Source organism: Haliotis cracherodii, unplaced genomic scaffold (genome assembly GCF_022045235.1).
Source record: "Haliotis cracherodii isolate W230 unplaced genomic scaffold, xgHalCrac1.p SCAF_23, whole genome shotgun sequence".
Lineage (NCBI taxonomy): Eukaryota > Metazoa > Mollusca > Gastropoda > Lepetellida > Haliotidae > Haliotis > Haliotis cracherodii.
In genome coordinates this window covers 1428451-1453055 of record NW_027266279.1, presented here as the reverse complement: position 1 = coordinate 1453055, position 24605 = coordinate 1428451, and the positions used below count along the sequence as shown (strand labels likewise).

The window sequence follows — 24605 nt, the reverse complement described above, 5'->3', positions numbered from 1 at the left end:
CTGTCGATTAAAAAAATATTAATATGTATATCCCACGGAACATGTTTGTTTTCGGCCGTTTTAAATGGGTCTTATTAATTATTTGTTTGTTTGTTGTTTAACGCCGCCTTCAGCACTATTCCAGCTATATGACGGCGGTCTGTAAATAATAGCGTCTAGACCAGACAATCCAGTGATTCACATCATGAGTATCTAATTTATTAGCAATGTCGGGAAAAAATAGGTTCCTTGGCCCTAAAGGATTCCTACCAAGTCAGACAGAGACAGGGTTGTTCCACTCACGAAGTAATCAGTTTGGTTTGGACCAAAACAATTTAGATATTACACGTGCACTGGGTGCCTTTTTTTTTGCAAGACCTTTTCCGTAAGAACGTACGTCCGTCACCCCCAATACGGCGAGGCATCAAGAAAGGTCCGAATCATTTGGTGAAACATCGGAACTAACATGACAATTATCAGTTTGATGGTCGATTTGTCTATTTTACCAGGGGGCGGTCGGGTAGCCTAGTGATTAAAGCGTTCGCTCGTCACGCTGAAGACCCAGGTTCGATTCCCGACATGGGTACAATGTGTGAAGCCTATTCTGGTGTCCCCCGGCGTGATATTGCTGGAATATTGATAAAAGCGGCGTAAAACCATTCTTACAATTTTACCAGGAAATCTGAAAGCTCACACCGACTTCCTCGTTTTACGAACGACGCATCCATTTGTAAACTCCTTACATCTACGTTTTGGACACGATGACATATTCCGCGACAAAAAATAGCAAAAATCATATTTTATATGAAGTCAACAAAACTGAGACACTTTTATGAAATAAACATATTTTTTATCACGAGAAATTTATTATTTAGACCAGATGTTGACCAAATGTTTGTATCGCATAAACAGTGGTCTGTAAAATTAAGCCGCCACACTGATTTTACGAGCGGTTCGTTAATCAAATCTCACAACAGTGTTGTTGTTTTGTCACTGTGTGGAGCTCGCGGAACTTGCAACATGGCGGCGCCCTTTTCGATTTCACAACACATGATGTCATGACATATATACTGGATGAAACCAGATAATTCCACCAAGAACAAGCATATTGCTCACAATTTGCGACTCGGTCGTTGATACTGAATGGTATTATTCAATTAATAAATGCTTGCTTTCTCAATTTGATTCACAATTATGTGGAAAATGTTTTTTATTTCAAGAACGAATGACCATGTTGACATCACCGAAAAAATGGGAAATTTTGTCATGTTCGTTTCTTTTAAATTTCAGCTGCAAGGTTCGCCAAGTTGCACAGAACTGAGTATAGTTTTCACGGGTAAGGTATTGACTTTTACTCATGTTAGTTAAATTTCGTCTCACATTGGAGAATCTGTTGACAATGACATGTGCTTGTAGGCCGAGACATCAACATCTTGGCCCACGGTCTGGACATTTAGAAGTTAGTTTGTGAATGGAATTATGGACTTAAATTATAATGTTTAGTTCTGTTGTGGAACATTCTTGTCTGTATTTCCTTTTGTATTTTCATATTTATGTGTACAGCTGGAAAACCTGCCCCTGTTGTGGTGTGACAACTATGGGTTTCAGGATACCCAACAGTATCTTGAGAGCTGGTCGTGCTAATGGCCGTTGACATTAGTGCAAATGTGCAGAATTGAGGTCAAATGGGATGTGTGAGTGTGGCTGCTTGTACCAGTCTGGGCTGATGCCTGATTTGCAGTGCTAGTCCACTGAGATACATGCCACAGTTTAACATGAATACCCCACTCAAACACCGAATGAACACTGATGAATGAGTGAATTATCCGACCAGTCCTTGTTCTACCCCTTAAATGCCGAGTGCTAGGCATCGTAACGACTCTAACAAGAAGTACCATCTAATGTCTTTTGGTATGACTCAGCTGGGGATCGAACCTTCCACTCTACGGGAGGGCGAACGATTGTCCAGAGCTGATGGTTTCAGTAGTATTTTGCTACCTTGTGGCAGCTTGTGTCCAGTTGGTTCCATAATGGCTCCAGTCAACCCGTTTGTTTTACTAGAAGCTAAAATGTAAGACATGATGAAGAAAGAAGTGTAGCCCTTTGTATTTTTTTCACAAAATGACCAAGCAAGTGCCCTCCTGTAAATCACCACCATCCCTCATCTAAACCCATAGTAACTGTGGATCCCTCGTCATCCTGGTTACATCCATGGCCAAAGGGGGCGGTCGGGTAGCCCAGTGGTTAAAGCGTTCGCTCGTCACGCCGAAGACCCGGGTTTGATTCCCGACATGGGTACAATGTGTGAAGCCCATTTCTGGTGTCCCCCGCCGTGATATTGCTGGAATGTTGCTAAAAGCGGCGTAAAACCATACTCACTCACTCACTCACTCCATGGCCAAAGATTACCATCACATGTCTTTTTAGAATGATGTAGATGCTGATTATAGCGTTCCCGTCTACCGGTAATTCATGTGACTGCCAGTCCCTGTGGACCGGCAAAGAAAGTACCTTATAAATCTTTGTTGTTGAACAAAACATCGGTTATATTCATATCAAGTACATTTTTCCAAAAAAAATCAGCTTGTCTGTTACCATCAGGGTTTCCCTTGTCTATTTCTAGGTTAAATATCCATTTGTAGCGACTTTGCCTCGAAATATTAAAAGAAAGAAGAGAAAATTGTGACTGAAGTTTGTGTGAATGACGTATAGATCTAATTAAGTTATTGGAGAGATGACATCTTTGCACTGAACATGATGTTGAAAAAATTAAAACCAAATAATTTTCATATGTTTTTTTATTTATTGAAAGTTGGGACTGGCTAAAATTTGGGGGGACTGGTAATTTTTAGAGTTGCCAGTCCACAAGGACTTGCAGTTTCAAAAGCCAGCGGGAACACTGGATTATGAAGCTAAGATATACAGTTAACTTGATGAAAGAATTGTTGAAAGACGTCCATCCACTGACCTGGATTCAGTGAGTGATTGTTTGCCATGTGTTCACAACTGAATCCAGAAATCCTTTAACTACAAAGTTAATGCAATATTATCCAGGTGAGACGAAACCATGGATGCAGTCGCAATGGACACCACGTCAAATGTTCGAAAGCTCTTCGGAGGATGTCTGTCTGCTGTTTTACCTGCTGGTGTCAAAGATGTCAGGTAAGATTAGTCATGAGGGTACAGTGCAGTGTTTCTTACCGAACATCCATTGTATGTTTTTAATTCAATATACCTTAGATTTTATTGAGATTAACTTTTTATTGAAAATATTTAATTGTTTCAACATTAAACTCATGTTGTTGAGCTGCTGACTGGCATGTGTAGGATTCACAGCTGAACCAATACCTACTGAGGTTCACTTATCTGTAAGTGTACTGTCGTTATGTTTGGACATCGTACATATACACTATTTAATTCACTTCTGATGGTGACTGACACTGATAAAGTTTAAGGTGAAAATTCAGTTTGCTGTAGCTGTTTTATTGTTGTACAGAATTTGTCATTTACATGATGCTGGCATCTATAGCCCGTTTTTATAATGTAATGTTATGTATAGTGCTATTGTGGGTTCGAATCCCGGTTCGCCCCAATTATGTTTCTAGGTTTGTCAGCACCATACCCGTGCTCGTGGGTTTCACCGAAGTGGTAAACGTTTTAGACCTGCATCACCTCGGGCTTTCCTCCCACATTAAGCTGACACGCCGTGATATAACTGGAATAATGTTAAAAGCGGCGTTAAACCCAACTCACTCACTCACTCACTCATTCCAGTCAAAACATTAAACCCTGATAAACATGTTTAAAGTTTGACCAATGTTTGAATTATTACAGGTCAGGAGAGGAGATCTGATGTTGATATGTACATTTCAGTGAACTGCGAGAGCTGCCAGACAACCAAGAGGTGTTTGTCCACCCTGTGACCGACCAGAGTCTCATCATTGAGATCTTGGAGTTCGTGGAGGAGCCAGATGAAGAAGCAATCAGGTGAGAAGGAGTGGCTTCATGGTTAGAGAGTGGCTTGTCACAAAGAAAACCTGGATTCAATCTCTGCAAGGATACAGTGGTGAAATTAATTCTTGGCGCCTCTGTTTTGGTATTGCTAAAAGTGGAATAATACCTCACTCACTAGCAACATACAGTTAACAATGTACACTTGATACCCAATAACATTACACTTGAGACACGATAACGTACACTTGAGACCCGATAACGTACACTTGATACCCGATAACGTACACTTGATACCCGATAACGTACACTTGATGCCAGATAACATGTACACTTGATACCTGATAACATGTACACTTGATGCCCGATAACATGTACACTTGATACCCGATAACGTACACTTGATGCCCGATAACATGTACTCTTGAAACCTGATAACGTACACTTGATACCCAATAACATGTACACTTGATACCCAATAACATGTACACTTGAAACCTGATAACATGTGCACTTGAAACCTGATAACATGTACAGGCTAGGGGACCTGTTCTGACCCGGACTCCTCACAGAGACAAGCATGGGGTACAGGTTAGGGGACTAGGGGACCTGTTCTGACCCGTACTATACATGGAGACAAGCGTGGAGAACAGGTCATCCGTTCTGATCCAGACTCCCCACAGAGACAAGCATGGAGTACTGGGGACCTGTTCTGACCCGGACTCTCCACAGAGACAAGCATTGGGCACAGGGGACCTGTTCTTATGTAGACTCCCCACAGAGACAAGCATTGGGCACAGGGGACCTGTTCTTATCTAGATTCCCCACAGAGACAAGCATGGAGCACAGGGGACCTGTTCTTATCTAGACTCCCCACAGAGACAAGCATGGGGCACAGGACCTGTTCTTATCTAGACTCCCCACAGAGACAAACATGGGGTACAGGGGACCTGTTCTTATCTAGAATCCCCACAGAGACAAGCATGGGGCAAAGGGGACCTGTTCTTATCTAGACTCCCCACAGAGACAAGCATGGGGCACAGGGGACCTGTTCTTATCTAGACTCCCCACAGAGACAAGCATGGGGCACAGGGGACCTGTTCTTATCTATACTCCCCACAGTGACAAGCATGGGGCACAGGGGACCTGTTCTTATCTAGACTCCCCACAGAGAGAAGCATGGGGCACAGGGGGCCTGTTCTGACCCGGACTCCCCACAGAGACAAGCATGGAGTACAGGGGACCTGTTCTTATGTAGACTCCCCACAGAGACAAGCATGGGGCACAGGGGACCTGTTCTTATGTAGACTCCCCATAGAGACAAGCATGGAGTACAGGGCACCTGTCCTTTTCTAGACTCCCCACAGAGACAAGCATGGGGCACAGGGGACCTGTTCTTATCTAGACTCCCCACAGAGAAAAGCATGGGGCACAGGGGACCTGTTCTTATGTAGACTCCCCACAGAGACAAGCATGGGGCACAGGGCACCTGTTCTTATCTAGACTCCCCACAGAGACAAGCATGGGGCACAGGGGACCTGTTCTTATCTATACTCCCCACAGTGACAAGCATGGGGCACAGGGGACCTGTTCTTATCTAGACTCCCCACAGAGACAAGCATGGGGCACAGGGGGCACAGGGGGCCTGTTCTGACCCGGACTCCCCACAGAGACAAGCATGGGGCACAGGGGACCTGTTCTTATCTAGACTCCCCACAGAGACAAGCATGGGGCACAGGACCTGTTCTTATCTAGACTCCCCACAGAGACAAGCATGGGGCACAGGGAACCTGTTCTTATCTAGACTCCCCACAGAGACAAGCATGGGGCACAGGACCTGTTCTTATCTAGACTCCCCACAGAGACAAGCATGGGGCACAGGGAACCTGTTCTTATCTAGACTCCCCACAGAGACAAGCATGGGGCACAGGACCTGTTCTTATCTAGACTCCCCACAGAGACAAGCATGGGGCACAGGAGGCCTGTTCTGACTCGGACTCCCCACAGAGACAGCATGGAGTGGCAGGGGACCTGTTCTTATCTAGACTCCCCACAGAGACAAGCATGGGGCACAGGGCACCTGTTCTTATCTAGACTCCCCATAGAGACAAGCATGGGGCACAGGACCTGTTCTTATCTAGACTCCCCACAGAGACAAGCATGGGGCACAGGGAACCTGTTCTTATCTAGACTCCCCACAGAGACAAGCATGGGGCACAGGACCTGTTCTTATCTAGACTCCCCACAGAGACAAGCATGGGGCACAGGGAACCTGTTCTTATCTAGACTCCCCACAGAGACAAGCATGGGGCACAGGACCTGTTCTTATCTAGACTCCCCACAGAGACAAGCATGGGGCACAGGAGGCCTGTTCTGACTCGGACTCCCCTCAGAGACAGCATGGAGTGGCAGGGGACCTGTTCTTATCTAGACTCCCCACAGAGACAAGCATGGGGTACAGGGGACCTGTTCTGATCTAGACTCCCCACAGTGACAAGCATGGGGCACAGGGGACCTGTTCTTATCTAGACTCCCTACAGAGACAAGCATGGGGCACAGGTGACCTGTTCATATCTAGATTCCCCACAGAGACAAGCATGGAGCACAGGGGACCTGTTCTTATCTAGACTCCCAACAGAGACAAGCATGGGGCACAGGACCTGTTCTTATCTAGACTCCCCACAGAGACAAGCATGGGGCACAGGGCACCTGTTCTTATCTAGACTCCCCATAGAGACAAACATGGGGTACAGGGGACCTGTTCTTATCTAGAATCCCCACAGAGACAAGCATGGGGCAAAGGGGACCTGTTCTTATCTAGACTCCCCACAGAGACAAGCATGGGGCACAGGGGACCTGTTCTTATCTAGACTCCCCACAGAGACAAGCATGGGGCACAGGGGACCTGTTCTTATCTATACTCCCCACAGTGACAAGCATGGGGCACAGGGGACCTGTTCTTATCAAGACTCCCCACAGAGACAAGCATGGGGCACAGGAGGCCTGTTCTGACCCGGACTCCCCACAGAGACAAGCATGGAGTACAGGGGACCTGTTCTTATCTAGACTCCCCACAGTGACAAGCATGGGGCACAGGGGACCTGTTCTTATGTAAACTCCCCACAGAGACAAGCATGGGGCACAGGGGACCTGTTCTTATCTAGACTCCCCACAGAGACAAGCATGGGGCACAGGACCTGTTCTTATCTAGACTCACCACAGAGAGAAGCATGGGGTACAGGGGACCTGTTCTGATCTAGACTCCCCACAGTGACAAGCATGGGGCACAGGGGACCTGTTCTTATGTAAACTCCCCACAGAGACAAGCATGGGGCACAGGGGACCTGTTCTTATCTAGACTCCCCACAGAGACAAGCATGGGGCACAGGACCTGTTCTTATCTAGACTCCCCACAGAGACAAGCATGGGGCACAGGGGACCTGTTCTTATCTAGACTCCCCATAGAGACAAGCATGGAGTACAGGGCACCTGTTCTTATCTAGACTCCCCACAGAGACAAGCATGGGGCACAGGGGACCTGTTCTTATCTAGACTCCCCACAGTGACAAGCATGGGGCACAGGGGACCTGTTCTTATCTAGACTCCCCACAGAGACAAGCATGGGGCACAGGGGGCACAGGGGGCCTGTTCTGACCCGGACTCCCCACAGAGACAAGCATGGGGCACAGGGGACCTGTTCTTATCTAGACTCCCCACAGAGACAAGCATGGGGCACAGGACCTGTTCTTATCTAGACTCCCCACAGAGACAAGCATGGGGCACAGGGAACCTGTTCTTATCTAGACTCCCCACAGAGACAAGCATGGGGCACAGGACCTGTTCTTATCTAGACTCCCCACAGAGACAAGCATGGGGCACAGGGAACCTGTTCTTATCTAGACTCCCCACAGAGACAAGCATGGGGCACAGGACCTGTTCTTATCTAGACTCCCCACAGAGACAAGCATGGGGCACAGGAGGCCTGTTCTGACTCGGACTCCCCACAGAGACAGCATGGAGTGGCAGGGGACCTGTTCTTATCTAGACTCCCCACAGAGACAAGCATGGGGCACAGGGCACCTGTTCTTATCTAGACTCCCCATAGAGACAAGCATGGGGCACAGGACCTGTTCTTATCTAGACTCCCCACAGAGACAAGCATGGGGCACAGGGAACCTGTTCTTATCTAGACTCCCCACAGAGACAAGCATGGGGCACAGGACCTGTTCTTATCTAGACTCCCCACAGAGACAAGCATGGGGCACAGGGAACCTGTTCTTATCTAGACTCCCCACAGAGACAAGCATGGGGCACAGGACCTGTTCTTATCTAGACTCCCCACAGAGACAAGCATGGGGCACAGGAGGCCTGTTCTGACTCGGACTCCCCACAGAGACAGCATGGAGTGGCAGGGGACCTGTTCTTATCTAGACTCCCCACAGAGACAAGCATGGGGTACAGGGGACCTGTTCTGATCTAGACTCCCCACAGTGACAAGCATGGGGCACAGGGGACCTGTTCTTATCTAGACTCCCTACAGAGACAAGCATGGGGCACAGGTGACCTGTTCATATCTAGATTCCCCACAGAGACAAGCATGGAGCACAGGGGACCTGTTCTTATCTAGACTCCCAACAGAGACAAGCATGGGGCACAGGACCTGTTCTTATCTAGACTCCCCACAGAGACAAGCATGGGGCACAGGGCACCTGTTCTTATCTAGACTCCCCATAGAGACAAACATGGGGTACAGGGGACCTGTTCTTATCTAGAATCCCCACAGAGACAAGCATGGGGCAAAGGGGACCTGTTCTTATCTAGACTCCCCACAGAGACAAGCATGGGGCACAGGGGACCTGTTCTTATCTAGACTCCCCACAGAGACAAGCATGGGGCACAGGGGACCTGTTCTTATCTATACTCCCCACAGTGACAAGCATGGGGCACAGGGGACCTGTTCTTATCAAGACTCCCCACAGAGACAAGCATGGGGCACAGGAGGCCTGTTCTGACCCGGACTCCCCACAGAGACAAGCATGGAGTACAGGGGACCTGTTCTTATCTAGACTCCCCACAGTGACAAGCATGGGGCACAGGGGACCTGTTCTTATGTAAACTCCCCACAGAGACAAGCATGGGGCACAGGGGACCTGTTCTTATCTAGACTCCCCACAGAGACAAGCATGGGGCACAGGACCTGTTCTTATCTAGACTCACCACAGAGAGAAGCATGGGGTACAGGGGACCTGTTCTGATCTAGACTCCCCACAGTGACAAGCATGGGGCACAGGGGACCTGTTCTTATGTAAACTCCCCACAGAGACAAGCATGGGGCACAGGGGACCTGTTCTTATCTAGACTCCCCACAGAGACAAGCATGGGGCACAGGACCTGTTCTTATCTAGACTCCCCACAGAGACAAGCATGGGGCACAGGGGACCTGTTCTTATCTAGACTCCCCATAGAGACAAGCATGGAGTACAGGGCACCTGTTCTTATCTAGACTCCCCACAGAGACAAGCATGGGGCACAGGGCACCTGTTCTTATCTAGACTCCCCACAGAGACAAGCATGGGGCACAGGGGACCTGTTCTTATGTAGACTCCCCACAGAGACAAGCATGGGGCACAGGGCACCTGTTCTTATCTAGACTCCCCACAGAGACAAGCATGGGGCACAGGGCACCTGTTCTTATCTATACTCCCCACAGAGACAAGCATGGGGCACAGGGCACCTGTTCTTATCTAGACTCCCCACAGAGACAAGCATGGGGCACAGGACCTGTTCTTATCTAGAATCCCCACAGAGACAAGCATGGGGCACAGGGCACCTGTTCTTATCTAGACTCCCCACAGAGACAAGCATGGGGCACAGGGCACCTGTTCTTATCTATACTCCCCACAGAGACAAGCATGGGGCACAGGGCACCTGTTCTTATCTAGACTCCCCACAGAGACAAGCATGGGGCACAGGGGACCTGTTCTTATGTAGACTCCCCACAGAGACAAGCATGGGGCACAGGGCACCTGTTCTTATCTAGACTCCCCACAGAGACAAGCATGGGGCACAGGGCACCTGTTCTTATCTATACTCCCCACAGAGACAAGCATGGGGCACAGGGCACCTGTTCTTATCTAGACTCCCCACAGAGATAAGCCTGGGGCACAGGGCACCTGTTCTGACCTGGACACCCTGTGGGGTTTTACATGAATGGTCCCTTTGTCTGATCCAAGTGGCAAAATGTTTCAGTGAATGACAACAAACATGATTAGTTTTAATTCTTTATATTTCCAGATCTGTATAAGTAGTCTCGGAGTGCTGTATGTTTTCTTTGTTTCAGAACCCATTTTGATGATGTTGCGGACAGCAATGGTGCAGCCAGCAACGAGGACAACACACTGCAGCACACAGAGCAGGTCGACAAGCCACAGACGAGAATGTCAGAGTGAGTTATTTTGTCACAGACACACATGCAATAGCAAGTCTGAAATTTATGCTCACCACAACTGAAAATTCAGGTGAGCTAATGGCATGGTGACTTGTGGCTCATTTCCCCATCTGTCATCCATCCATCCATCCATCCATCCATTTAACTTCTCATAACTCATGAAAGGGCGAACTTGAATATGATGTCTAGTATTACAGGAGGATGATAGTTTGTTGATGTCATGAATAGATTTTATTTTTGATAAAATTAAACAAAACTAAACCTTTTGGATGCTTCTCCTCCTATCAACATTGCACATCACGGCAACTTGAAACACTCAGCAGGGGATCATCTAAAAATAGCACTGCATCTCAGTCACTGCGATAAGTGTTCAGTCGTTGGAGTTCAAATACAATGAAGTTTGCACTCTAATATATAAATGTATTTGAGTGAGTTGATTAAAAACTTTGAACCACTCAGACAATATTCAGCTTCACTCACTCACTCACTCACTCACTCACTCACTCACTCACTCACTCAGTTCTGAAGCAGTAACGTTTTACTGAATTAATAGCTTGATTTTGGGCAAGTTCATTTGGAAATAGGGCAAGTAAGAATGTTGGTCAAGTAACATTTTTATTCATTTTTCAACCCCTGCATTTTCCTTTGGTACAGAACGTGTTGATTGAAAAACAAGTTGACAAACTGAGTTGACATATAAAAACTGACCCCACCACCAGCTCATGAATCATTGCTGAGTTGGAGTTGCTTGACAAAGGAATCTGTTTGAGGGAATCAACATTTCACAATTAACTTGTAACCCTGTTGACGCAATTCCCTAGTTCTCTCAGCAGCAAAGTGTGAATTTGGCAATTATAAATGAATCTAGGTCATTAGAATGCCCAGCAACCCGCTTCATTTTTCAGTGGGGTAGCCTAGTGGTTACAGCAATCACTCATCACAGCAATGCTGGGTTCGATTCCCAAAATAAGTACAATGTGTGATGCCTATTACTGGTGACCCGGACGTGTTATTGCTGGAATAGTACAAAAGTCATACTTACTAACTCACTTTTTCATTCAGACAATTAAAATGAAATAGATTTATAGAACCTTTCTTAGGCAAAGTTGTTCTTGAAATACAGAATAATGGACTTCCTTAAGCATGTTTGTATGCAAGGAGCCAGCAGTACTACATCAATGAATCACCCTGTTGCAGATGTGACAAGATTTACTACATCCTTGGACAACAGAAAGTTTCAAAGTTCAAAGAATCTTCTAAGAACCTGATCAACGTGCACATGGGCCTCTTCCGTCTGCCCCAGTACACCACTGACATCCTGGTGACCTTCAACGACCCAGTCAGTATTGAGTAAGTAATTATCTGCAGAGTTTAACAAGCAGGTCCAGCGCTTCACCACGCACTTTACAGCATGATTCACTGTGGATAGGGGTAATATAGGGAGGCTTCACTATGGATCAAGGTGATATAGGGAGGCTTCACTATGGATCAAGGTAATATAGGGAGGCTTCACTATGGATCAAGGTAATATAGGGAGGCTTCACTATGAATCAAGGTGATATAGGGAGGCTTCACTATGGATCAAGGTAATAAAGGGAGGCTTCACTATGGATCAAGGTAATATAGGGAGGCTTCACTGTGGATCAAGCTAATATAGGGAGGCTTCACTATGGATCAAGGTAATATAGGGAGGCTTCACTGTGCATCGGGGTAATATAGGGAGGCTTGACTGTGGATCGGGGTAATATAGGAAGGCTTTACTGTGGATCGGTGTAATATAGGAAGGCTTCACTGTGGATCGGGGTAATATAGGGAGGCTTCACTGTGGATTGGGGTAATATAGGAAGGCTTCACTGTGGATCGGGGTAATATAGGAAGGCTTTACTGTGGATCGGTGTAATATAGGAAGGCTTCAATGTGGATCGGGGTAATGTAGGGAGGCTTCACTGTGGATTGGGGTAATATAGGAAGGCTTCACTGTGGATCCGGGTAATATAGGGAGGCTTCGCTGTAGATCGGGTTAATATAGGAAGGCTTTACTGTGGATCGGGGAAATATAGGAAGGCTTTACTGTGGATCGGGGTAATATAGGGAGGCTTCACTGTGGAAGGGGTAATATAGGGAGGCTTTACTGTGGATCGGTGTAATATAGGGAGGCTTCACTGTGGATCGGGGTAATATAGATAGGGAGGCTTCACTGTGAATTGGGGTATTATAGGGAAGCTTCACTGTGGATCGGGGCAATATAGGAAGGCTTTACTGTGGATAGGGGTAATATAGGAAGGCTTTACTGTGGATAGGGGTAATATAGGAAGGCTTCACTGTGGATAGGGGTAATATAGGAAGGCTTCACTGTGGATCGGGGTAATATAGGGGGGCTTTACTGTGGACTAGGGTACTATAGATAGGGAGGCTTCACTGTGAATCGGGGTAATATAGGGAGGCTTCACTGTGGATCGGTGTAATATAGGGAGGCTTCACTGTGGACCGGGGTACTATAGATAGGGAGGCTTCACTGTGAATCGGGGTATTATAGGGAGGCTTCACTGTGGATCCGGGTAATATAGGGAGGCTTAACTGTGGATCGGGGTAATATAGGGAGGCTTCACTGTGGATTGGGGTAATATTGGGAGGCTTCACTGTGGATCGGGGTAATATACATAGGGAGGCTTCACTGTGAATCGGGGTAATATAGGGAGGCTTCACTGTGGATAGGGGTAATATAGGGAGGCTTCACTGTGGACCGGGGTACTATAGGGAGGCTTCACTGTGAATCGGGGTGATATAGGGAGGCTTCACTGTGGATTGGGGTAATATTGGGAGGCTTCACTGTGGATTGGGGTAATATAGGGAGGCTTAAGTTCACTGTGGATTGGGGTAATATTGGGAGGCTTCACTGTGGATCGGGGTAATATAGGAAGGCTTCATTGTGGATTGGGGTAATATAGGGAGGCTTCACTTTGGATCGGTGTAATATAGGAAGGCTTTACTGTGGATCGGGGTACTTTTTCTTATCTCAGTATATGAATGTCAGGATATCTGATCAAGAATCAACTTTCCTTTCACCTGTGCATACAGAGCAAGTGTTTCGTAAATTTTTTATGAAGAAACCAAAATTTCAAGAAACCTTGAAATAAACAACCAGTGAAAACGACTATTCTTTAAGATGAATTTGATATGATTAATTGTATCAGAAGATTGTTATGGTTATAAACAAACATTTTTAGCAGACGGAACAGAAGTCCTCATGCTACCAATAATACGGTACACATCACATTGCTTATAACTGTCACTTTTCTCCCTCAGCCCAGACAGCAGCAGTCACACGGCAGTTCCAGTTTCAAGATTCTATAACACATGTAACTTATAACTGACTCTTTTCTCACTCAGCAACAATCACTGTAGTCCCAGTTTCAAGATTCTGTAACACATGTAACTTATAACTGTCACTTTTCTCACTCAGCCCAGACAGCAGCAGTCACACGGCAGTTCCAGTTTCCGCCAGCAGATGGACCGAGGAAGAGTTCCACACTCTTGTGAAGTCACTCTCCATTGACGACCCAGACATCTTCCCTTGATTCCATCAACTCCACAAATCCAGTATCCAGCCTCAGCTGGAACTCTGGTGTTGGCGCCGTCTGCTCCTGATGCAAAGTTTGGAAATGATGCTATCCTGAACTCTGGTGTAGGCGCCGTCTGCTCCTGATGCAAAGTTTGGAAATGATGCTATCCTGAACTCTGGTGTAGGCGCCGTCTGCTCCTGATGTAAAGTTTGGAAATGATGCTATCCTGAACTCTGGTGTAGGCGCCGTCTGCTCCTGATGTAAAGTTTGGAAATAATGCTATCCTGAACTCTGGTGTAGGCGCCGTCTGCTCCTGATGCAAAGTTTGGAAATGATGCTATCCTGAACTCTCGGGAGAGGGCCTCAGGAAGTAGAAGTTTATAAGTGAGAAGTAATGGATGTCAGTCATTATCATATCCTTGAAACCGTGGTGTGTGTTTCTATGCTTCACACATACCCTGGGATAAGACTGGTAACATTGGACTGGCTTGAAAATATTCCATGTAATACTGCCTTATGAGTTTATTTGCACAATGTCAACATACTTTGGCTTTAAAATTGAAAAATGCTCATTGACACTGTTGGTGACGAGAAAGAACGTCAATTTGCTCCCATTTAAACCAGTTCAGTGAGTTACCTCCCTTCCCTGTCACTTTGTCCAAGCTCCTCACAGCGATATCCCATATATATTATAAGAGCTTGTCAGCTTGTAGTGTGCTGTGCAGTGGGTTGATCGGTGACCCATCCAGCAGCTGCAGAATATTGATTCTACTTGTGGAATCAAAGGTTACCAATGTTGACATCCCAGGGGTTGATGTGAAGTGGTGGACACATCGAAGACGTCTTTATCACTGAACTTATTCAACAGAGAACACGATTCATGTATTAAGCATGTTCAGGAAAAAAGTTTCCAAACTTTGTTGACTTAAAACATGCAACAGGGGTCATTTTTGGAAATTGTCATATATTTTACACAATGAACTATCATTTCAAGCAAACAAACCCACATTGAAAAGTACAGCTTAATTATAATCATGGATTGCTGCTACGTTTTGTGCAAACAAAATACTGTGAATGAAACACTGTCTAAAAGACAAGTGCCCTCTCCAGGGTATTCCATCAGTGTTCATGTTGAAGGCATCTTCCTGAGGTTAAGGAGCTAACTGACTATAAAAGTTCAGTTTCCACCCTTGCCAAACTGGGCTTGAATGTCTGAGGTATATTTTGCTGGCCTAACGAGTCTATGCATAGCCCAAATCACGGAAAGAACATGTGGTCCCTAAACAACGTGGCGACTGTCTTGCAGATTTTGTCAACTGGTCCTCGACAGATATTTTCCAAATGTTTCAATCAACTTGCTCAAGTGATATGATGCATTTCGGGAGAAAAGACACGTTTATTACAATGCAAGTCTTGATTATCGATAAGATCGACTTAACTGGTCACCTACATTTTCTTGAAGATATGAGAGGTGGAATCTGATTGGCCAGTGGAAGGGACATATCTCGTTACAGCCTATTGTGGCACTAAGATCATGCCACAAAATTCCAGCCAAGTTCAGTTAACTCCCTTGCCTCGGGAAGATGTGTTGAAGGATGCTGCAAGTCTTGTGAAAGCAGACCCCTTAATGAACCGACCATTTTATATTCTGGGATTTTGTGATATATTTTCAGCTGCAGCTGTAAAACCAGATCCATTTTTTTCAATAAAAATAAATCTTGGAACAATGTATTTTCTGTGGCAGACTATTTCCTATTTTAACAATCTAAAGCATAATTATTATTTTTCAAGCATTTTCCTGAAAAATATATGTTTTTGATAAAATCCCAGGCCATCCCCAGAATACCAAGTAGTCTGTCCCTCATGAGGTTTACTTATGTTGATATTTCTCCTCGGAGAATTTTAAGGTATTTGAATTAGGCCACACCTTTTTAAACTTGTTTTATGGATAAACCAATTATATTTTTTTGAAATGGGGGAAAATAAATAAATCTGAATTTGCTGCTTTTGTCCCCCTGCCAATAGTATATATATACCTTCTAAACAGCGACCCACTATTAAATATTTGTACCAATGCTTAATAAACAAACTTTTGTGAAGAAACATACAGAAGCTTTTTTTTTATACAACTTTACAAGCCAAATTGTAGTGGATGAGAAAACAAAATAATTAACCTGAATTGCTTCTTTTTAACCTACCAACACTATTACTATTCACTATTACAGTGAGTTTGTGATTGTTGAATGCAGCTGTAATGATCCTGTATGTTGGCCGGTAGTTGTGTTGGCCGGTAGTTGTGGTGTTGGCCGTTAGTTGTGGTGTTGGCCGGTAGTTGTGGTGTTGGTCGGTAGTTGGCCGGTAGTTGTGGTGTTGGCCGGTAGTTGTGGTGTTGGTCGGTAGTTGGCCGGTAGTTGTGGTGTTGGTCGGTAGTTGGCCGGTAGTTGTGGTGTTGGCCGGTAGTTGTGGTGTTGGTCGGTAGTTGGCCGGTAGTTGTGGTGTTGGCCGGTAGTTGTGGTGTTGGTCGGTAGTTGGCCGGTAGTTGTGGTGTTGGCCGGTAGTTGTGGTGTTGGCCGGTAGTTGTGGTGTTGGCCGGTAGTTGTGGTGTTGGTCGGTAGTTGTGGTGTTGGCCGGTAGTTGTGGTGTTGGCCGGTAGTTGTGGTGTTGGCCGGTAGTTGTGGTGTTGGTCGGTAGTTGTGGTGTTGGCCGGTAGTTGTGGTGTTGGTCGGTAGTTGTGGTGTTGGCCGGTAGTTGTGGTGTTGGTCGGTAGTTGTGGTGTTGGCCGGTAGTTGTGGTGTTGGTCGGTAGTTGTGGTGTTGGCCGGTAGTTGTGGTGTTGGCCGGTAGTTGTGGTGTTGGCCGGTAGTTGTGGTGTTGGCCGGTAGTTGTGGTGTTGGCCAGTAGTGACGGGCAGAGGACCTTAATGTTGGCAGTGGTGTTGGCCGGTAGTTGTGGTAACTGGCATTGGAGCTTAATGTTCAGTATGCTTGTAACTGTAATTGGAGTTTCTGGCCACTATTCTACACCAAATATGCCCTATTGTAGGGTTATTTTGCATTAATTAGTTCTTTTGTCCCAACTTTAAAGGCACAGACATGTGTTGCTATTTGGGTAAAAGACTCTGGTGTAGGCGCCTGATGCAAAGTTTGGAAATGATGCTATCCTGAACTCTGGTGTAGGCGCCGTCTGCTCCTGATGTAAAGTTTGGAAATGATGCTATCCTGAACTCTGGTGTAGGCGCCGTCTGCTCCTGATGTAAAGTTTGGAAATAATGCTATCCTGAACTCTGGTGTAGGCGCCGTCTGCTCCTGATGCAAAGTTTGGAAATGATGCTATCCTGAACTCTCGGGAGAGGGCCTCAGGAAGTAGAAGTTTATAAGTGAGAAGTAATGGATGTCAGTCATTATCATATCCTTGAAACCGTGGTGTGTGTTTCTATGCTTCACACATACCCTGGGATAAGACTGGTAACATTGGACTGGCTTGAAAATATTCCATGTAATACTGCCTTATGAGTTTATTTGCACAATGTCAACATACTTTGGCTTTAAAATTGAAAAATGCTCATTGACACTGTTGGTGACGAGAAAGAACGTCAATTTGCTCCCATTTAAACCAGTTCAGTGAGTTACCTCCCTTCCCTGTCACTTTGTCCAAGCTCCTCACAGCGGTAGTTGTGTTGGCCGGTAGTTGTGGTGTTGGCCGGTAGTTGTGGTGTTGGTCGGTAGTTGTGGTGTTGGCCGGTAGTTGTGGTGTTGGCCAGTAGTGACGGGCAGAGGACCTTAATGTTGGCAGTGGTGTTGGCCGGTAGTTGTGGTAACTGGCATTGGAGCTTAATGTTCAGTATGCTTGTAACTGTAATTGGAGTTTCTGGCCACTATTCTACACCAAATATGCCCTATTGTAGGGTTATTTTGCATTAATTAGTTCTTTTGTCCCAACTTTAAAGGCACAGACATGTGTTGCTATTTGGGTAAAAGATGTGGTGACCAAAGGAACTAGTTTTGATAAGAAAAACCTCTGCAGATGGAGTTTATTCTTAGATTAGTGGTTTCAGGTGTCCAAATTCAGAACAGGTCTACCAGAAGCATAGCAAGATGTATTTAGTATCGTTCGAGAGTTAAGAATTTCTAGTCTTCCAAAACCAATGTTGCCAGACTTGAAAGTGTCAGGCAACACGTCTTTCTTGGGTGTTTCCATGGTAACATGCTATTTTTAGAAGGAGCATGACCACTACATGTAAATGGATAGATCTTGCCATTAAACAGATGTTTTATTAATATTGTGGATGATCAATGTAAAGAAACAAGGTCAAGGTCACAGCAATCAAAATTGTAGCTATTCCTGCTTGAATGCTGTGTATCTTGCATCATTATTGACTGCTGAGTACATTAATATGAGGACAGCACCATGTATCATAAGAAGCCTCTTAGAATCTACTTTTTTCAGACAATAAATGTCAGGACACATGCCACTGTGGGCATTTCCATGCTTTTTCAGTTCCCAGAAATGCATGATGTCATCATTCTCCACCTAGATATTGCTTTTTCATGATGTTTGAGTAATCTCCTGCATCATTTATGCAAGGTCATATTCATCAGTTTTGTTGCTTATCTTGTATCACTAACATGAACAGGCTTGATAATTTCATATAATCAGTAATGTAATGTGCACTTTCGGATTGTACTTAATCATTTCAAATGATTTCCCAGTACTCCATGTTTGCATTTTTCTTTGCTGTATTTCTCACAACATTTTTTTTTTGATAAATGCATGGCGAGGTCAGTAAATGTTCATTATATTGGACTATGATATCCAGATAAAGCCCCAATAGAATAGATTGGTGATGATTAAACAAATGATCTTATTGAAAGCCAACACAGAGATCAGAAAGTGAGGCTCGCCGACTCGGTTGATGCATTTCATCGTATCCCAAATGTGGTGGTCCATATCAATCACTGGATTGAGTGGTCCAAACTCGATTTACAGACCGTCATTCACCTGTAATATTGCCGAGTTAGGTGATGAAAGACCGCAAAAGCAATTTCAAGCTAGCAATCATCAGAGTATTTTGGAAAGAACACTGCTCCAAGCCATGTAAACAAACTCGCGATCACAGCAATTGGTAGCTGTTAACACACAATCTACTTCAGTACATTTTTTTTGTTTCTCTGAAATGAAAGATTTGACAGATGTAATGTGTGGGTCAGCCGGTTGGATCAGATTGTCTCTGAAGTACAAGATGAAGACCCTCAGTAGATCATGTTCACAAAAGACACTGATTATTGCTAGCTTGAAATTGCTTTTGCGGTCTTTCATCAGACCACTCAGAAGCCGAACACAGCAATATTGGCTTCATGACAGCGGTCTGGACCAGATAATCCAGTGATTGATATCATGAGCATCGATCAATGCAATGGGTTGCTGAAGACTGGGAACCAAAGTATAACAATGAAGACTAGAGAGGCTGGCACATAACATTTATTCTGCTCAACGACACAAGATGTTAATAGTCACAATATTCCTTCACCCCCAACGTTTGGCTGGAACAATCTATCCTGTAGTGACAACACACCAGACAGAGCTTTTCGGAGTATAACTGAGCACAATGATCCATGAAGTGCAGCAGGCTTGAAACATGAACCATTCAGTGATTTACACAAGCATGTGATGTTGAAGACCAATTCATACACGGTATATGTTTTTGCCGGTCCAAGTTCAAGTGCATACATCTTGCAGGTCTCACAAAGTCAGTGGATAATGACGCATACATGCTCTACACTCACTATTCTAGTATAGCACCAGTGTGTAATGGACCAATCACACCAAAATGGGCAAGATACTTAAATGGGGGAAAATGTTGTCCATTCCACATCAAACTTATTTCTGTTCTGATTATAAACACTGCCCAGATAACTGTTTTTGACTCCTTTTTTACGCATGATAAAGAGCAGTCACTGGGCTATTGAGCTTACACTTGCGTCTCAGTGAGATTGCAATCATGCCTGTGAGATTCAACCATAATTCGCGACTGCTTCAATACCCTTACTACCAGGGGACCTTCGCCATCAACATTGTACCCATGTGGGGAATTGAACCCAGGTCTTCGCAGTGATGAGGGAACGCTTTAGCCACGAGGCTACCCGACCGCCCCACGCTTGCTTGTAGCTGTGGACAGTATGTAGAGTAACCAGAGTAGTTTGTTGAAGGAATCGCAAACGCAGGTTGAAGTCCTTAAGATGAGACTTTCATCAGAGCCGATGACATCAGCTGGGAAGACTGACGAAAGGCCCTGTGGAAAGAAATACAGAGTTAAGTTATGCAACATACACATAGAACATTACAGTTAGAACTGAACAAATATAACAATCGTATATTATCACATAGTTACTTCCAGTGTTTACTAACTTTTTACCTTGAAATATCTATGTAGTCGCCTGTGGACAATCCATTAATATGCCTCAACATGAACGTGAGTGAGTTTGGTTTTAACTCCGCTTTTAACAGTATTCCTATGTCACGGCGTGTTAGCTTAATGTGGGAGGAAAGCCAGAAGTGATGCAGGTGTTAGACGTTTGGTCAAACCCACGAGCACGGGTATGGTGCTGACAGACCTAGAAGCATAATCGGGTCGAAACGGGATTCGAACACACGATCAGAGGTTTCTGACGGGTTCAAGGGACGCAACTCTGTACAGACTTGGACACGCGTGCATCCATACACATGATTTTGTCATAATGTATACTGAGTAGCATAGGTTATTTAAATGTGATAATTATTACAGTTATGCATAGCACACGGAGTGCATAACGTATAGAATAGAATATGAGAAATATCTCACTGTATATGGCACGGAGTCCTATGACGTCAAGTTTGTAGTTTAGCGCCACACTCAGCAATATTCCAGCTATATGACGGCGGTCTGTAAATATTCGAGTCTGGACCAGACAATCCAGTGACTGACATGAGCATCGATCCACGTAATTGGGATCGATGACATGCATCAACAAAGTCATCGAGCCTGACCACCCGATCCCGTTAGTCGCCTCTTACAAGCATGGTCGCCCTTTCGGGCAAGCATGGGTTGCTAAAGGCCTATTCGTCCCCGGATCTTCACGGGACGATACGTCAAGTATATAATTTGCCATAGTGACTCCGCTCGTATCCCCCCTCCCTTCCCCCTCCTATGTGGGCTGGAGTGTTTGCCAGTTATAAAGCTATTTGTTCAGTGCTTGAACAGGACTAAGACTTAGATATTGAAATAGAAGCTGAAAATAAATACACTTGATAATATATATACGTAATCACACACTACTGCATTTGTATTCACCAAGCAATGCTTCTAACTCTTTCCGGTGGAAATGATCCATATGCCCCTGTTTCACAAATGAAGGTTTATCTGAAGATTCCTTACACTCGAGCCCCACCAACAGTCTGACATCTGCACAACATCTTACAGGTCCTGGATTCCCCACCAACACATGCCCTGAACTAACAGACCTGCCAACAAACAAACAAACATGTCTTGTTTTCAAAATAATCACCTCGTTCAATCATCTGTTCATCACACAGCTTCCGACCAAAACAGACGCCCGAAGACTGACATCTATATGGTATGACAACAGATTCATTCATATGTACTGTGGCAACCCTGTCATCCAATTCAAGTTACCCAAATTGATTTCGTTATGTAAAGGTACAGAGTTACACGGTTAAATTTTGATAAGAAATCCCAACCAAGCTGAACATCAAAGACGCTATCATAAATACGGACATACGCGTTAACTGTACCCAGACTCTATTATTTACAGACCGCCGTCATATAGCTAAGTAGGGCGTAAAACAAACAAAACATAGCATCTAATGAATCGACGGATAAGCCGGTATGTTCGAGTTCGGTTCCTGTATGAACATTTGGAAATGCCTTCTCCAACGAGGTAACACTCATGCATGACATGTAACAGAATCAACGACTAGTAGGTTTTGGATGGTGAAGCAGAATCGCGCTGTGTCACCTCGCATACCACACTGGTACCCATGTGTACCTCGTCTGGAACTAGCAGCACCATGTGAGTGAGTGAGTGAAGGACTATGGTTTTACGCAGCTTTTAGCAATATTCCAGCAATATCACGGCGGGGGACACCAGAACTGGGCTTCACATATTGTACCCATGTCGGGAATCGAACCCGGGTCTTCGGCGTGACGAGCTAACTCTTTAACCACTAGGCTATCCGGCCGCCCCTTTAGCTGGGTGAAAAACAATGACTTGGAAATGATCTTTGACAGATTTGGAATGCAGACCATCATAGAAATGTTGAGCACAAAGCTCTTCCTTATTCGAAGGATTAGCATCCTCAACTGTTAAAGTCAAACGATGGGAAAGACTTCCGCCCGTACCACCCTCAAATGTATATAAATATATAGATAGTGGAAGAAACACGCTATAGGTAAATATATGTAACTTTTGGAGAGGGGATACGGGCGGATTCCAAACGATGCGCAAATTCATCAATGGTTTGAGGAGCTTTTTAAGCCAATTTATGGAAATCAGAAACTGCGTTTTGGTTATGTTCAACGGTTCTGCCAATTTCTTCTATCAATTACTTCTTGAAAGTTTCAAAGTCAGACTTTGATTCCTCTGAACAAACCAAAACAGTCAACACCGTGACCCGGCGGTAAAACAAGTGCCTGAACATTTGTCTTAAACTCAAACCAGACCCCCCGGCCTGAATTTTGGAAAAAGTTCTAAATATATGCAGAAAATATCATTTGCAAGAGGCAATACCTGGCATTTTAAAATCTCCCCTGAAAGTGCAAGACTGTTCGGCGTTCGGACTCCGTGAGACACACTGCTCAAAAACTGCGACGAAAATAATATACAAATTCTTCAATGCTTGACTCACATGTTGGATTTTCATTTGTTGTGTCTTCTAACCTTCTTCATTGCTGCCACCAGGGATAAGGGAAAAGAACAGAATGCCGGCCGGCATGCCAAACATAAAATTCTGCACGACTCCACACAACGGAAGACAAGGCTTAACTGCACATACTGCACGGACGACCCGTTCACCATACTCGCCCCTGATTGGTCTGCCGTGTCACGTGCCGTGATCCACGGATATCGTAACATCTAAAGTTACCACAATACAATGTTTACATCTCACAACAGATTGACACACACATACAAGGTGAAACATTGTGTTTGTGCAGCCCCTGACCTCATACACGACTCCACAATGGCTAAGGACGACACCGTTGACTAAAGATGACAATATTGGTCCTCAGAAAATACATTTTCAACACCTACTATACTGTTAGAAATAATTTTCATTCATAAAATATGCATAACAACTTGACTTGAAACTCCATGATAACTAGCGGGGCGGCCTGTACTTGAGTAGTGTAATTTCAAGGTTATCAGAGGTCACATGGTGCAAACCTCCGTAATACATTTTGCAATCAGTATACATCAAGGTCATATCGTTAGACAAACAAACAAGTCCGAACCATAGTCATAGTCACTGTTTCCGAGTTAGTGAGTGAGTTGGGTTTAACGCCGCTTTGAACAGTTATATCATGGCATGTCAGCTTAGATGTTTACCATTATGGTGAAACCCACGAGCACGGGTATGGTGCTGACAAACCTAGAAACATAATCGGAGCAAACCGGGATTCGAACCCACGGTCACGATGGGGTGCTCTACAACTATCGATTGCTTCCTGTCTTGGTGGATGTCAACAACATTGATACAGCTCTATCAAGGCGACCTGTAAATAATCGAAGCCAGTGACTGGCAGATGAAGCAGCGTCCCAAGTCGCCGTGCTGTGATGACATGCAATCAACACCACACAGCATCGAGTTATTGCCGGACAAGCCGAAAAGCGACTCGTGGCCATTTTTACGACGGGGTTCCGTCTGAGCGCAAACGGGCACAGCTACAAGAATTGTGAACTCGTTGTGTAATGATTCACGCATATTTCCCCCCAATATCATATAAATTGCAGATGTAATTGAAACACATCGTGATCTTGCTAGGCCGTAGTTAACTTTTTCTGACAGTGGTATCAACTTGATTCCAATAAAACTGTTTTGCCGCACTCAAAAATATTCCAGCTATATGAAGGCGGTCTGTAAATAATCGAGTTTGGATACAACGATCCAGTGATTGACGTCATGAGCATCGATCCACGCAGTTGAAATACGATGACATACTTCAACCAAGTCAGCGAGCCTGACCACCTGATCCTGTTAGTCGCCTCTTACGACAAGCAGATTCGCCTTTTACGGCAAGCATTGGCTGCTGAAGACCTATTCTACCCCGGATCTTCACGGGGAGACAAGTATGGGTTGCTGAAGACCTATCCTACCCCGGAATCTTCACGGGAAGACAAGCATGGGTTGCTGAAGACCTATCCTACCCCGGAATCTTCATGGGAAGACAAGCATGGGTTGCTGAAGACCTATCCTACCCCGGAATCTTCACGGGGAGACAAGCATGGGTTGCTGAAGACCTATCCTACCCCGGAATCTTCACGGGTTCGATCACTTCGTGAAAAGTGAATACAATTCGCGCAAAACGTTATAAACATAGTTCTTGACATTTGCCCAGTGATGCGATGTCACGAAAGCCTTCAAATAATCCAGTATTTGCCTGGCAGACCAGTG

At 45.0% G+C, this 24605-nt stretch overlaps 2 protein-coding genes across 2 annotated transcripts; one reads left to right on the top strand and one right to left on the bottom strand.

The window, feature by feature from the left end:
* The first annotated feature begins 996 nt into the window (after positions 1 to 996).
* LOC139471590 (ran guanine nucleotide release factor-like) lies at positions 997 to 16322 on the top strand. The gene is made up of 7 exons (XM_071253967.1): positions 997 to 1125; positions 1270 to 1315; positions 3034 to 3141; positions 3853 to 3966; positions 10271 to 10375; positions 11576 to 11728; positions 13842 to 16322. The coding sequence occupies exons 3-7, from the start codon at positions 3047 to 3049 to the stop codon at positions 13954 to 13956; spliced, it is 582 nt and encodes a 193-aa protein (XP_071110068.1). The 5' UTR covers positions 997 to 1125; positions 1270 to 1315; positions 3034 to 3046; the 3' UTR covers positions 13957 to 16322.
* Positions 16151 to 22882, bottom strand: LOC139471898 (rac guanine nucleotide exchange factor JJ-like). The gene is made up of 4 exons (XM_071254410.1): positions 22874 to 22882; positions 20158 to 20229; positions 17570 to 17757; positions 16151 to 16895 (listed from the first exon to the last, which is right to left on the bottom strand). The coding sequence occupies exons 1-4, from the start codon at positions 22880 to 22882 to the stop codon at positions 16151 to 16153; spliced, it is 1014 nt and encodes a 337-aa protein (XP_071110511.1).
* Positions 22883 to 24605: the final 1723 nt, after the last annotated feature.